This window comes from Ascaphus truei, chromosome 8 (assembly GCF_040206685.1).
Source record: "Ascaphus truei isolate aAscTru1 chromosome 8, aAscTru1.hap1, whole genome shotgun sequence".
Taxonomy (NCBI): Eukaryota; Metazoa; Chordata; class Amphibia; order Anura; family Ascaphidae; genus Ascaphus; species Ascaphus truei.
Genome location: NC_134490.1, coordinates 71,223,501 through 71,238,143, shown reverse-complemented (window position 1 = coordinate 71,238,143; position 14,643 = coordinate 71,223,501). Strand labels below are relative to the sequence as shown.

Here is a 14,643-nt window from a genome sequence, read left to right as displayed (position 1 = left end):
ATCTATGTTTTCATTTTAGTACCTCGGCCTCTGTGTATCCAATATAATTATGCATTATGTTTCACTGTGAAGTAGACACTGTCATATGTTACTTCCCCCTGGCACTTTCTTTATTACTTAAATTCCACAACTGCAACCAAACAGCTGTTCCACTGTGATGCACAATGCAAAATCATTCTAAAACCTGGATAGACTGACAATTGCCACCTTTTTTACTTAACAGATCGACGTATTCCTATAGTCAGGGCTGCAGACCGATTTCCCAGGGCCCAGGACTAGAGTTATGTCGGTGGCCCCTCCCCCTCACCCAGCAGTATTGCTAGCCGTCGCCCCCATTTCACACCTCATGAGTCTCCTCTATTTCCCACCTCTTCCCATGTATTTCTCTCCCCTCCGTCTCACTCCCTCTTCCTCTCTCAACCCCTCTCACCTTGCATGTATTTCTCTCCCCTGCGTCTCACTCTTACTCCCTCTTTTCCTCTCTCACTCCCTCTCCCCCTCTCTCCTCTCACTCAATCCCCCCCACCACACAAAATACATATAACCCTACTCTCCCAATACATATTAAAAAGCCTCCCCACTCCCCCAATACATTTTATGGCAGGGGGACTCAATGCCAGTCCTATACAGTCAGATGATGCTAAACCCCCTTATAAAGCGTTTCTGTAACTGCACATTCTGCACAATCCAGCTTTACTCTCTTTATTTGCGATGTCAATGAAACCTCTCTGTAGATTACAGACCAATTCATCATAATTGTTTCACCTGATACTGTATTCTATATATTCTGCAGCTTTGCATTGTTGTGATTCATTTCCCCTCATTTGCAGACCTACAGTCTTTACTACTTAGACTTATTAATAAAGGAGTTGCAGAGTATATCTTTTACGCATCTGATTCTTCCTGTGCTTCATCTTGCTGAAGTTATCGCACACAATGCTGTGGAAAGTAAAAGTCTGTCAGACCTCTACCACTTGCGGTTAGTACTGTATGCGTGAATATGAGTTATATATGGTACTTTAGGGCTTGATAAAAAGCCCTTTGACCAGTCTCAATCATACAGAAATTTAGGCTCCTCATCAATATTCTTTAAAAGTGTATGTAGTTCATCCAGAAAAGGTAGAACATAACGGCACTTCAGAGGACTTGGTATAATAAAGTGAAAAATGTATTTAAAAGATGGTCGACGTATCGGTCCACAACCTGGACCTTTATCTTGTTTCCTGGATGAACTACATACGCTATTAAAAGCACCGACCCAGGTGCAGGGCATGCATCCGAGCAAATACACTTGAAGTTGCGTGAGTGCGCCTTCTTCCTCCAATATACAAGATTCTTTAACGCCATCGTCCCCTTGTATTCGAATGACTGAAATTTAAAGCAGTCCATGCTGCACAAATTATTATTTTTTTTTCATATTCACTTAAATGCAGTTAAAGCTGTAGTTCAAGCAATATCCTACATTTGTTTTTGTAATTTTTTTTTATTTAAATAAATCAGTTCTGTACTATGAGAAAATACTTTTTTTGGAAAAAAAAAAACAATTTTTAAAGACATTTTTAATGTATTCTAATGTAGCAACCATTTACAAAGTCACATCCCCTTCCTCTTCTGAGACAGGCTCTGGCATGAGTGGCTTAATCAATGGCTCAGTCTGAGCCACTGATTAAGCCACCTGTGCTGAAGCAGGAATATCCTGAAAACCTGACCTGGTGGTAGCTCTTGAGGACTGCAGTTAGCTACCCCTGGCCTTGAGTTATTAAACTGCATTAAAATGGAGTTAATATCGCACGCAGTAAAAAAAAAAATGACTGGATCTTATTACCGCAATTTTATGACCTACGTCATAAAGCTTGCGGTAATAATTTTCCAGGTGCGATATTTTAACACTGGTCGCAGTACGGTAATTAATGAAAAAAGTGAATGCATTGAATACGCCTCGCAATCACATGACTACTATTTCTACCACAGGGTTCTGTAATATCAATTATTACAGAACCCTACGGTAGAGATTACATTAACCCCTTTGATGCCAGTGACTTCCAATGTACACCCCCGGCATCAAAGGGGTTAATATTCCAAAAACCACACTACCTACCCACATTGGCCACCTAAGTGGTTGGTAAAGCTTTGCCTTAAAATGCTTTACCAACAGCCAAGGATAACAATTTTTACTAGCCAAAAGCCTTATTGGCCACATTTGGCAATAGAGCTATTGGCCATTACTCAAAAGTGGGGTTTTGGGGGTAGTTTCCCTGGGATGGGTGGTTTGGCCACTCAGGAGGGTCATGGTGGTATCGGTTAACCTCTTGCTTGCCTTATTGGTTAGTAAAGCATTGCATGTAAGGGGTTTATATGTAGTTACATGTGTTCAAGTTAAGATTTTTGTCATCTATTCCATGTGGGTTTAGGTTATCTTGCCTATGTATGTGATGGCCAATATATTGGCCATTATATACATCGGCAAAGCAGGCTAACGCCGTGCCTGGACTAGGTGATTAAACAAAATGTGGTATTTTGGGCGTTAGGCCGGTTCCAATAAATATCGGGAGTTGATAACTGGCATGAAAATGACTAAATGTGTGGTACTTAGTGTAGAGGGAGAGGGGGTTGGCCCGGTATTGAAGGGGTTGCACCCCATATGGCCACCCCCTGACCTCACCAGGGAGGCAAGGGGTTAACTGGACTGTGGTCCAGGAAGGTGGGTTACACCTTGTCATGTCATGAAAATGTATGTTTCCATGTTTCATTATAATCCTGTATTTTAATGTTTTAAAGTGCATTTCTGTATCTCCAGTTCTGGAGGTCGCAGAGAGTTGATATTTGGCCAATGTGTGGAGTCACTGTAGGCATTAAGAACGGGCAAATTTCGACCCACTGAGCCCACCAGAATGGAACTTATTAATATGTGTAGATATTAAAGTATATATGTGGTATTTTGGATCTGCTCTGGAAATGCAGACCATCTGCTAGGCAAATAGGTCATGAAGGGCAGCCGGCTGATTGAGCCTAAGCACCGTGATCAAAAATTAACTGCCTGATTGTTTACATCAAGTACTAATCAACAGATCAAGTACTAATCAACAGATCAAGTACTAATCAACAGACTGCCACTCTAATTGTTACCTGAGGGTGGAGAATCATCAAACTGGAGTGATTTGTAAGTGTTATGTCTACACCTACAAACAATGCAGATACTTCATTTGATTGACTGGTCGTCGCCCCTGATTTAATTATGGGGCTACCCCTAGTGTCCCAGTACACATGGGCTAATTAGCTGGGGGGCATGGGTTAATCTGTGTCTCCACGTTAGGGATTGAATACAGATAATTGATCACCAATAGTCTGTATTCAATGTTAAGAATAGGGTTACACAGGTATATAAACTGTGTCAAACCCTACAGTTTTTGGTTCTTCTTCTGATACCATCTTGCATGTCACCGGATTGCTGGAGAATTGCTAGCTGATACTTCTCCATTCCCCAACCCTAAGTAAGTGTTACCTTCTTGTCTGTCAATTGTACTATATTGCTGTGTTCACCTTATTTAAGGAATAAATTATATTTTATTATATCTAAGCCTCGTTCAGTTCAACCCAGATATTTGGTGTTCATTATATCTTGTCATAAGCTACCGTGACACTTAGCCATTTTTTCTGTCGCTTCCAATATTTTTATTGGTCGCAGCGAAAATGCATTATTTTTGGCAGTACAACAGAATGACTTGCATCATAAAAATAATAACACATGTTCCCGGTCCGGAGTTTGATTACTCTAGGCCTAAAACCCTTATTTACCATGAGGTGCTATTCTATAAAACACCTTCTTGCACTGGAAGACTCTATACTGCCCATTCACTTGAATGATACAGAAGGTCTTATGGAATAATATGAGCCTAAGTGTAGAAGAGCATTTCAAAGTTATATTTGTCATGTTTATAACAGTAAAGGAACAGTTAAGTAAACATTGTTGCCGTATTTACTAAGCTATGTTATGCCATAAAGCATCTTACGGCCCATACAAGTAAATCGACTGTAAAGTGTATTCCGGTGCTGTAAGTCTTATGGCATAACATCGCTTAGTAAATATGGCCCTGTATATTGTTCCCTTCTATTTTTGCTTTTTATGAGGGTTTGATGTCAATAGCATTGTTACATTAAAAAAACTAACTTTTTTTAATTTTTAGAATTTCCCAAGCATGTGCAGATTTAAAATTGTACCCGGCAGCTACTTATCATGAGAGAACAGTTGGAAATGTGTTTATTAGTGAACATGAGCAGATAAGGTATGTGCTTTATGTTGTCAAATGTGTTGTTTTGAAAGTGTCAGCATTTGGTTTATTTGTTTTAGTTCAGCTACATAGAGTTTAGGCTGCATAAATCAGTAAACATTGCACTCCTTTGTAGTTTCTGTTGTTGTATTGTACTTCTTTGTAGGTTAATTTTATGGTCAGCAGCTTGGAAGCAAAGTTGACTATTGGAAAACACAAATACATAAATTATATAATTGAAAATGTGTTTTTCATTAGTATTGCCTGTATTTATGTATTTCTGTTACATCTAAAATTTCTGTTACATCTAAAATTTCTGATATATACAGAGAGACAGAGAGAGAGAGAGAGAGAGAGAGAGAGAGAGATATCTCTATATCACTTGTGAGCACATTCACATGTTTTAGGCATGTCTGCAACCCTGCCTTTCACCATTATCCCCAGCTTACAGTGCTTCCACTGCAGCAAGGGATTCTGGGAAATTACATGCAACTGAGCACACCGTGTCACCTTTTGTCTGAAAGACCATTGTTATATGGAGCCCATATAAGCTAATGCTCGATGTCAACACGGCTTTAAAGCACAGCATGGGAATCAGATGCAAAGCCAGAGAAACCATTCGCAGACATGTTTCAACCTTAATGGGTATCATCAGTGTGAAGTTGGTTGTACTGCTGGCTTTGCATTTTCAAGACTGTAGGGTTTACCATCACATTTTAAGTTATGGTGGGTGAAAAAGGCAACAGGAAACCTCCACCGTATTGCATATAGCAAATAAAAAGATCACTTGTGAGCACATTCACATGTCTTAGGCAGTTCTGCAACCCTGCCTTCCACCATTATCAGTACAACCAACTTCACACTGATGATACCCATTAAGGTTGAAACATGTCTGTGAATGGTTTGCTATATGCTTTGCTGTGGAGGGTTTTTGTCACTTTTTTTTACCAACCATAACTTAAGTATGGTAAAACCTATCCTTGCTTCATTTTTGCATAGCCAGTATAACAACGCCACACGAAACGTGTGTGTGTGTGTGTGTGTGTACCAGACCAGACCAGACCGCACTCCAAGCAAAATAGGCAAACTTCAAGGTGCCTGCTTCATAAGCACAATACATGTAAGAGCTGCTATCACCAAAGTGAGAGCAAAGAAACAGCACTCTCAGGTATAAAGAAAAACAATGTATTAGGCAATACAAAATGAACACAGAGACAAACTCTGTGACATGTCTCTGTGTTCATTTTGTATTGCCTAATACATTGTTTTTCTTTATACCTGAGAGTGCTGTTTCTTTGCTCTCACTTTGGTGATAGCAGCTGTTACGTGTGTGTGTGTGTGTGTGTGTGTGTGTGTGTGTGTGTGTGTGTGTGTGTGTGTGTGTGTGTGTGTGTGTACGCTCACAAGTGATATTTAGTACACTTTTTAACAAAACATGAAATTCTTGCTAGTCAAAGGGATTTATGTACTAAGGCAAGAGTCAATGTTTGTATACTCACAAACATGGGTTCATTGATAATAAGTAGTTTAATACATGCTCGTACAGCACAGAGTATGATCATACACGAAAGTTGTCCATTAGAGACTTTGCCAAAAGAGTGTCCATGCAGGCTTTGTATACATTTTAGATTCCTTTGTTTAACATAGGTTACTAGGCAGAATGTAATGACATCACAGCATTCCCTGTACACGAGGGGATAATCCCCTTCTAAACGAATCAAGTTACAGGTCTTCTTATCTATCTCAGACTGACTCCAAAGATCAACTCATCTACCCAAAACTGGTTCCTTTTAGCTCTTGAGTGTTTGAGCAACAAGACACAGTCCATATCCCCCCTCTGGAGCAAAGTTCACTCTTGCATCAACACGCATACTAACATATACAGTAACACACAAAGACAAGATGGATTCCGCATGCTGCTAACAAGTTCCTCTCCATAAACCCCTCCAGTTCTTTTCAGTAATTTCAACAGTATATTCATTTCAGCAATATTACTTCGTCAGCAAGTTAGGAACAAAAGTATAACTTTAATTTTACGAAACTGTATCAAGATCTTTGATTCCTGTTTGTCTCGTGTGTCAGCTTGCATCTTGGGGAGTGTCAAAAGAAGAGTTTAGGAAGGTGTTAAAATAGCACTCCAGGTTTGAAGCAGTTTGAAGCAGTGGTTCCCCGGAGCTGAACCCTATTGATTTCTTCCTGAGATACCTGTAGGTGATGCCAGTATCATGTGCAGTTTAAACCTCCCGCTGACTAATAGTTAGTCACAATTGATAATGTTGTGGCTTCCTTTTGACCCGCAGGACGCGGGACTTTTAAACCGCTATATTGATCACCCAGCCGGGGCTCCTACTTGCAGCCCTGCACATTAAAACACACTTTCTGTACTTCAAAATTTCCGGAGTACATAACTCCCAAAGTGTTCTGTTTCATATTTTTATCTAAAAAATTTCAGTTGCAGACAAGAAATGTTTTTGAATAAGGATAAGAAAATGGATGAACCCCATTTGGAGCAGAACAACAATCATCAACTTGTGAATAGAAAGCCAAAGGTAATCTCTATGGTCCATCGTGTGGGAAACTCCAAGTCATTCTTTGAACCCTTTGTTGCATGTGATGTGTTATCTGGCAAAGGATTAATGGACAAAAAAAAAGTCATATTTTTCCTCAGGAAAATTGCTTATTAGCAAGAGTTATCTTTTTCTAAATTAATTTGAAATGGAACTTTACAATTGTTTTGCTCTTCAGATCTTAAGCCTGCATGCAGCTGGAAAAGGCCTGTCTGGGCTTTCCCTTCCGTATCTGTGGCTAGACAAAGCGGACGTGCTAATACAGCTTGGGTTTTTTCAACCAGCTAGACATCTTCTATCAGAAGCTTACAGCTCTCTTCGGGTGAGAATGGACTAAGGGGGCATTTCCTCTTGACCATTTTTTGGTTTTAATAAATGCAGCAGCTTCTTCCCTTTACAGTAATGCAATTATCTAAGATGCTGATCAATCCGTTCTCCGGGCTCACAATATGGCCACTTATTTAAAAAGAGGAAGTGGTGTAGCTCCCTAAATAGTTGCTATAGCAACCCAAGGAAGCTTAATACATTAAAAAGCATTAACAAGGGCATAAAGAGTGAAAAAACACAGTAACTATTTCTAATACTGCACAGCTAAATTAATGGGAAAATAACACACACAGTGGCATTTTTAATTAAATGCTGCCGAAACCCAGAAACAAAATTGACATTGATTTGACAAAAACTTGACATTCAGTATCACTGGTTTAATGTTTTCAATGTTTTTGTCTAACTCTAAAATTACCCTTCTAACCAAGGAAATAATTCTGAGAATATGTCCCCAAAAAATAATCAAATTATTATAATAACAATTCTTGGTTATCCAGTAATCAGTTTTTTCTTTCTTTAATGAAAAGTGAATATAAAGTACAGGTGTTAATACTTACTTCTATTATGTATGCTTTACAGGAAATTGGAGATAAATATGACATATTAAAATGTCTCTACCTGTTATCAGTACTGGCTAACAGTGAGAAGAATCACGGACAAGCTAGGGAATTGCTTATGGAAGTTCAACAAATAGAAAGAGACGCAGAGTTTTGGTATAAGACAACTATGAGTTTGACAGACGCGGTCTTAGGTGAAAACAAAGAGGGTAAAGAAAAAAAGGTATGGTGCAGTTAAACATGTGTGTATCGCGGGGGTGAGGTGACCGCCCTCACCCCCATAGCTATCTGACTCTCCATATCTGCCACCACGCTATGTGCATTATGATGTCTCAGATGAGCTATATCTCACGGAAGGGCAGACAAAATAATTTTATAATATATGTTATATTTTTATAAAGTATTTTTTATAGCAAATCAGCATGCCATTTTTGGAATAGTAGCAATTGATGCCAATTAGATAGGAAATATGGCTGGATAAGTATTTCTTGCATATTAGGACATTTCCAAAATAAACACAGGTTTCCTGATATTTTTAATAAAACATTGCTTTTTTTTATGTATCTTCAGAAAAAAGGGCACAGAATTTAATATATATATATATATATATATATATATATATATATATATATACATACATACATACATACATACATACATACATACATACATACATACATACAGTTAACTTGAGCCAGATAGAAAGGAAGATGCAGTAATGCTATTTCTTTTTATATATTCTTTGAGCTAAATTAACTGTAATACTATTTTTTCAGGCTTGCAAGATTTTGGAAACGACTTTAAATGTTTTTCAATCCATGTTACAAAAACAAACTAACAGGGAATCAGAATGTGGATTTTTTATAGCCTCATTACATGCCAGGTAGGTTTCAATTCTGGTGTAATTAAATAGATGTGATTTATTGTGATTTCCAACTAATATCTTTTTGGAATTTAACCCTTTGAGTGCCCCAATACATAGTCACTACGTCATGGGGTCAGGCTACATCATGCTCAAGGAAAGGGTTTTAATTTTCTGCTTAGTTCACTTCCTGCTTTCCCCTGAGACCCAGGACACGATCTGCAGTGAAGGGAAGTGGAAGAGGGAGGACTCTTTCGTTTCCGGGTCAAAGGCCACCACGGTCATATGACCACATTCAAAACCATTCATGTGACCGCGCTGTTCCAGAGGGGCCATTGTACTCTGGTGCCGTGGCCCCTCCTGCACTCAGAGGTTTAAACAGCTATATCAATTCCTTTAAACCCTTACATTGTAAATAGGATGAACTATATAGCTTGCATAGTAAAATCACAATAATACATTTACTCAACACTGGAGAAAGTTTATATGTGGCAGACAATATGAAGTGGGGGATATTGGAATACGTTTTGGCCCCAGTTTTTCCCCCAATTTTGCAGTCAGAGTACTTTGATAATTAGAATGCAACGTTTATTTTCCTTCAACTTAAAATATGAACGAAATACTGTGTGCTTCTTTTTATTTTTTAAAGGAAACTTTCGATTCTTGCACAAACATTCCAAAACTTGAGCAATAAGGGTATTGCATCTTCTCAGTTAACCGTTATGCTGCTTGAGATATGTGACAAAATGAGTCAAATTGAAAATGATCTTCTTCGATATGGCTATAAAGAGTACAGCACTGACATCATGATGGAACACGCACATGTTCTCAGGTATAGTATTTCCTCTACTTTAAATGATCTCATACTGAAACAATCAAGACAAATACTTTTTTTCCCTGTGGCATCCCCCCACTGTTCTTAGAATGTTCTTATTTAAAACAATTCCATGTTGGCCTAGTAATGTAATTATTGTTTGCTTTATGTTTTTTGATCGGTTGTCTCAGCTATATATATTTTTTTTAACATTTTCTCTTTATTAAAAGCATCAACTTTACATGGCTTTTACCACATTAAAAGTGCAAAATAAAAGACATCACTCTAGTCATAAGTCTTGCTCAGCTCATTTGCGTTCTTTGTGACTTTTTTTTTACCCAAGGTACCTTGCAAAAATTGCAGAAGATGAGGAGTGTAAACACAGTTATTACTTAGACTCATACCTGATGGCACAGAGAGCTATAAGTATACAAGAACAATTGCTTTACAACATTCAGAGTCTGCTTTCACTTAACGAGGTAAAGATCACTTGCGCGAAGACACTATAATTATGGTTATAGTTGTGTGTATTTGAATATCTTTGGCTGTTTGAGAAAGTTCTAAAAGGGCAACATTAATGAAAAAGTACAAACTCATTGTGCAAGTTGTGGTCATATGTTCACTTCCTCTAAAAGCCTGGGTTTGTTAATTTGAATAGCAGGAATTTAAAAGTAGATGGTGATATATATATATTTTCTATTTCTTTATGGCGTAAAACCCTTTTACTTAAGTTTACCAGTTGGGGGGGATAATTCTTAATCATGTTGCTTCAGAAGGCAGCAGCCTGTTTTCGATGGTAAAGTGGTACCACCAATCTATACATGTCATTGGGTAAAGGTACTGTATAGGCAAACACTCCTATTTGTAGGCAGAGCGAATGTATATCAGATGTATTTGTAGGAAATTAGTAGTGGTAAATCCATTCATAAATTGGAACTGAGGAAGCTGAAGTAGCTAGACTTGCCACATTAGTTAACATAACTAGTATCAACCCTGCGTTGTGGTGTAGTGTGTTTTTTTGCGTGTCTGCAATAGTGGTCATGATTGCTTTTAGTAAAAAGTGTAATTTTGGCCATACAAAAGCATAGGCATTATTAGCTGTAGCAAGACCTGGTATTAGATACTTTCAGCTTAGTCTTTTAGGTCTCTGCGACATCTACAGTAGGTACTGCAGAAACAAAGAAGGAATTCATTTAAAAACTATTTGTAATTGAATTGTAATTAAAAACAAAAAAACAGAAATAGATAACATACCCAGCACTCTGTGCAGAAAACAAGGGCCCATTTATTCAAAATGCAGAATTACAATGCACAACATTGTGGTCCGAATGGGGTCTTTCCTCAGCTCCAGGAATTGAAACTTTGAGCCTTTTAACAGTGTATTTCAAATACGTTTACTACATTTTCCACACACAGAGAATATTATTTTACATATTTCATATTTTAGTTTTTGATTGTGACTCCTGTGTTCATACAGTATGATACAATTCCCATTAATCACTGTAGTTCTAACATACATTTCACTTTCATGCCCCATGAGGGATGAGTCATGGAACTTTACATTTAAAAACTATATATATATATATATATGTGTGTGTTGATGGAACATGAAACAACAGAGCAAAAGAAAGTTTCACTGACACCTGTACTATTGGAGGCCAACATACTGTATTATAAACCTTTTCCAAAGGCAAGCATACTAATAATCTTGTTATCTTATAATACATCTGAAAAATGTTTATTTTACCCCTGCTAACAACTAGACGAACTGAAACCTTTTAAGGCATTGTATATTCATTCCTATCATTATTTATTCATGTTGTAGGCAGGGAATATAAATTTGCCAGTAATGAGAACACTTGCTAAAAAAAAGCTAGATTTAATTGAAATCGCCTTGGAAATACTCCCGCTCGTTAGCACTGAGGGAAGCAAGACAATACAAGCAGAAAAAAGAAAAGGATCCCTCTGTAAAGCTGTTGAAGCATTTGTAGGATCCACTCCTGATTATAACTCAATAGAACAGGTAAATATTACAAGCAACCTAATTAGTACAACACAAGATGCATTACAGTCCATATAAAACACTGGTCAGATTAACTAAACACACATTTAAAGGACAGTTGCATGAGCAGCATCTGGCTGCAAAAGTAAGATAACAGGCCAGAAAACAGTAAACGTTTTATGCTTTACCAGAGGAAAAGCTCAGCTTTAATATCACTGCCTTTGAAGAAGGTCAACCGTGTTTGAATCCCAGTGTCAGGTCTCCTTTTGACATTGGTCATTTCTCCCTGTGCCTGTAAACTCCACTGATCAGAGACTTCTTGTCATTGCATAATTATATCATCAGCACTCTGGCGCTATGTAAGAACAAAATATAATTGATGCTGTTTATCACAAAGCCTGTATGCAAGTACAAGATAATAGAAGCCAGACTTAAAAAAACATTCCTTTTCAAATATTGTGTTACTTTTATGTAGCCGAGTTTAATAACCAAGAAAATGTTCAAAATAAACCTGTCCAGCCTCTCTCTCTCACTACCGCCCTATAGAATCTCTCTTCTTGACTTTACCTCCAAGCTACTTGGCTTGTATATAACTGCTTAACTCTCTTGCTCCTCCCTCCCTGCTTCACTCTTTGCAATCTGGTTTCCACCCTTCACACTCCACCAAGACAGCACTAACAAAACGACCTACTCACTGCTAAGTCTAAGGGTAATTTATCCTGACTAATTCTCCTAAATTTCTGCTGCCTTCAACACCGTTGATCACCCCCTTCTCCTGCACACGCTCCATCCATTGTCCTCTGTGACCCAGTTGTCTCCTGATTCATGTCTTATGTATCCAACCGCTCTTTCAGTGTTTCCTTCTCTGGTGCCTCTTACTCTTCACTCCCTCTTTCTGTCCTTGGCCCTCTGCTTTTCTTACTCTGTATCTCGTCTGTGAACTAATAAAATGTTTTGTATTTCTGTATTATCTCTATGCTGATGACACCCAAATATACCTTTCCTCCCCTGACCTCTCCCTCTCTCCCTTGTCTCATGTCACCATCTGTCTCTCTGCAATCTTCTCCTGGATGTCCCACCATTACTTGAAGCTAGTTCCCAGGTCCTCTAGAATTACATTTAAAACCCTAGCTCTGACTTACAAATCTCTCTACAATGCTGCCCCCACTTACATCTCAGCCATTGTCCCCAAATATACCCATAAACGCCCCCTCTGTTTGGCTATGACATCCGCCTGGCCTCCTGCCGTATTACCTCCAGCCTAAAAAAATTCTCGTGTGCTGCACCCGCTCTCTGGAATGCCCTACAAAGCACTGTCGGACTCTCCCCATGATATTTCAACACCTACCTGAAAACGCACCTTTTTAAGGCACCTCATCTGGCATACCCCTAACATTTAACACCACTTCCCCAACCTTATTGGGATCAGCTGTGGGACTGGATGAAACACCACACTGTCTTACACCCACAAATCTTAATGGGATCAGCTGTGGGCCTAAACCATATTCCACCCTGATGCATACTCGGTCCCACAATGAAAAGCCACTTTACCATTTGTTCCAGCCTTGCTCCTTATTCCCTCTAGATTGTAAACTATAACGAGCAGGGTCCTCATTACCTGTTGCATCTGTTTGCGCTTGTTTGTTCTTATTTGTATGTTAATAGTGTTATGTAATTGGCAAATCTCTGTATCCCCATTGTACCACGCTGCGGAACATGTTGGTTCTTTACAAATAAACACTAATAATAATGAGGCTTAGTAATAGAGTGGAAAGTACAAAATCCCCATCAACACTATTTTGAAACAAACTTGCTAAAAAAGTATATCAGATAGTTGACCAGTTTTAGTGATCATAAGAAAGCAGAAAGAAAAGATCCTTAGGACTGCACACAGACCCAATATAACAAAACATAACCTTTAAGATTCTGATCAAAAGGAAAGCTAATACCCAGTGTAGTACTCTGCTAGCGTGGACAAAGTGGCCCAAAACCAAGTATAGTTGATTGCAGTGTCCTAAGTGTTGGTCAACTTTTCCATGCTATTTTTAGTAATGTGGGGCAATTTTCCCCTATATTTATTATATGTGTTATTAATAGTTATGTTTAATTATATTTAGTCTAAGTGCAGTCATAGGGATCTTTTCTTTACACTTTCCTATTTTTATTTATATCCCTTTATACACCCCCCAATATTACTTTCTACCAGCGGAGCGGGGATTCTGTTTGGTTTTTGGGTAATTGTCAGTTTTAGTAATCCCAACATGAAATGCAAAATAAAATAAAATGCACATATTATTTTATAACATTCTACAATAAATAATGTAGTGGTATATTTTATATCTGCGTTTTTTTGGTTTGGAAAATCTGTGTTCTGTTTGTTGTTTAATAAATGTGTTGTTCTTCTAGGAGTGGAAAACATTACAACGCTCTTTGGGAACTACAGTCCTGTCTCAATTAGCGAGTTTGCAGACACTAACTGTGGGTTGCAATGACCTGAAAGCAAGGTGCTTATATCTTACTGGGAAATGCCTCTACTTGCTTTCTGTTGAAGTTGATCCACTTAGTCCAGACATGTACTGGAATGAAGACTTTTTGGTATGATTATTAACATTTTTTATTTAAAATATCATTTAAAAAATACATGATGTGTTTTGATGTTTGTTTACATTAATAATTAGCTGTGGTTTCAGAAAAAGTTTACTTTGAATTTAAAAAACTGTAATAATGATCAGTGTTGAAAACCTTAAAAATGTACAGTAGTGTACGTAATAATATTTCTGTTGTATACTTCTGTTGCCTACGGATTCATTTATACCTGGACTTCCCTATTCTTTCAGATAGTAAAGAACTGGAAGCTAATCATTAGAAGCAAATTTAAACTTTTTTTCCTTTAAATAACTTTACGTTTTATGTAAACATTGTTACTTTCCAGGATGAAATAAGAAAATCTAAAGCAAGAGAAGATAAGGATTCAAAGTGTCCAACTAGTGGGGATGTACAGCTTACTAACAAGCAGCAAGATCATTTAACCAAAAAAGCTATTGAATTAAAGGTAATATTTCTTCTACATCTATATGCAACCAAACATACTTATTTTCATATACAAAGATAAGGAGGATTTTTGTAATGGAATCTGTATTAGGTTCATGAAATGTCTGTTGTGCCTTTAAATTTGCACTACTGTCTTTGTGAGGGCCTTATTCCAGGGGTGCGCAATCTGGGGGGCGCGAGATTTTCTAGGCCCTG

General features: G+C 37.9%; 1 protein-coding gene across 8 annotated transcripts in view; it reads left to right on the top strand.

Annotated features, from left to right (window-relative positions):
- The window catches only part of CFAP46 (cilia and flagella associated protein 46), a 134,115-nt gene that overhangs the window by 83,364 nt on the left and 36,108 nt on the right, over positions 1-14,643 (top strand). For all 8 annotated transcript variants that reach the window (XM_075612559.1, XM_075612560.1, XM_075612558.1 and 5 more), the window contains 11 exons: positions 831-979; positions 4,185-4,283; positions 6,721-6,817; positions 7,014-7,157; positions 7,742-7,942; positions 8,496-8,602; positions 9,231-9,413; positions 9,739-9,874; positions 11,221-11,418; positions 13,804-13,992; positions 14,330-14,449. In XM_075612559.1, coding sequence (XP_075468674.1) covers positions 831-979; positions 4,185-4,283; positions 6,721-6,817; positions 7,014-7,157; positions 7,742-7,942; positions 8,496-8,602; positions 9,231-9,413; positions 9,739-9,874; positions 11,221-11,418; positions 13,804-13,992; positions 14,330-14,449 — 1,623 coding nt within the window. The remainder of the gene's footprint in view (positions 1-830; positions 980-4,184; positions 4,284-6,720; positions 6,818-7,013; positions 7,158-7,741; positions 7,943-8,495; positions 8,603-9,230; positions 9,414-9,738; positions 9,875-11,220; positions 11,419-13,803; positions 13,993-14,329; positions 14,450-14,643) is intronic.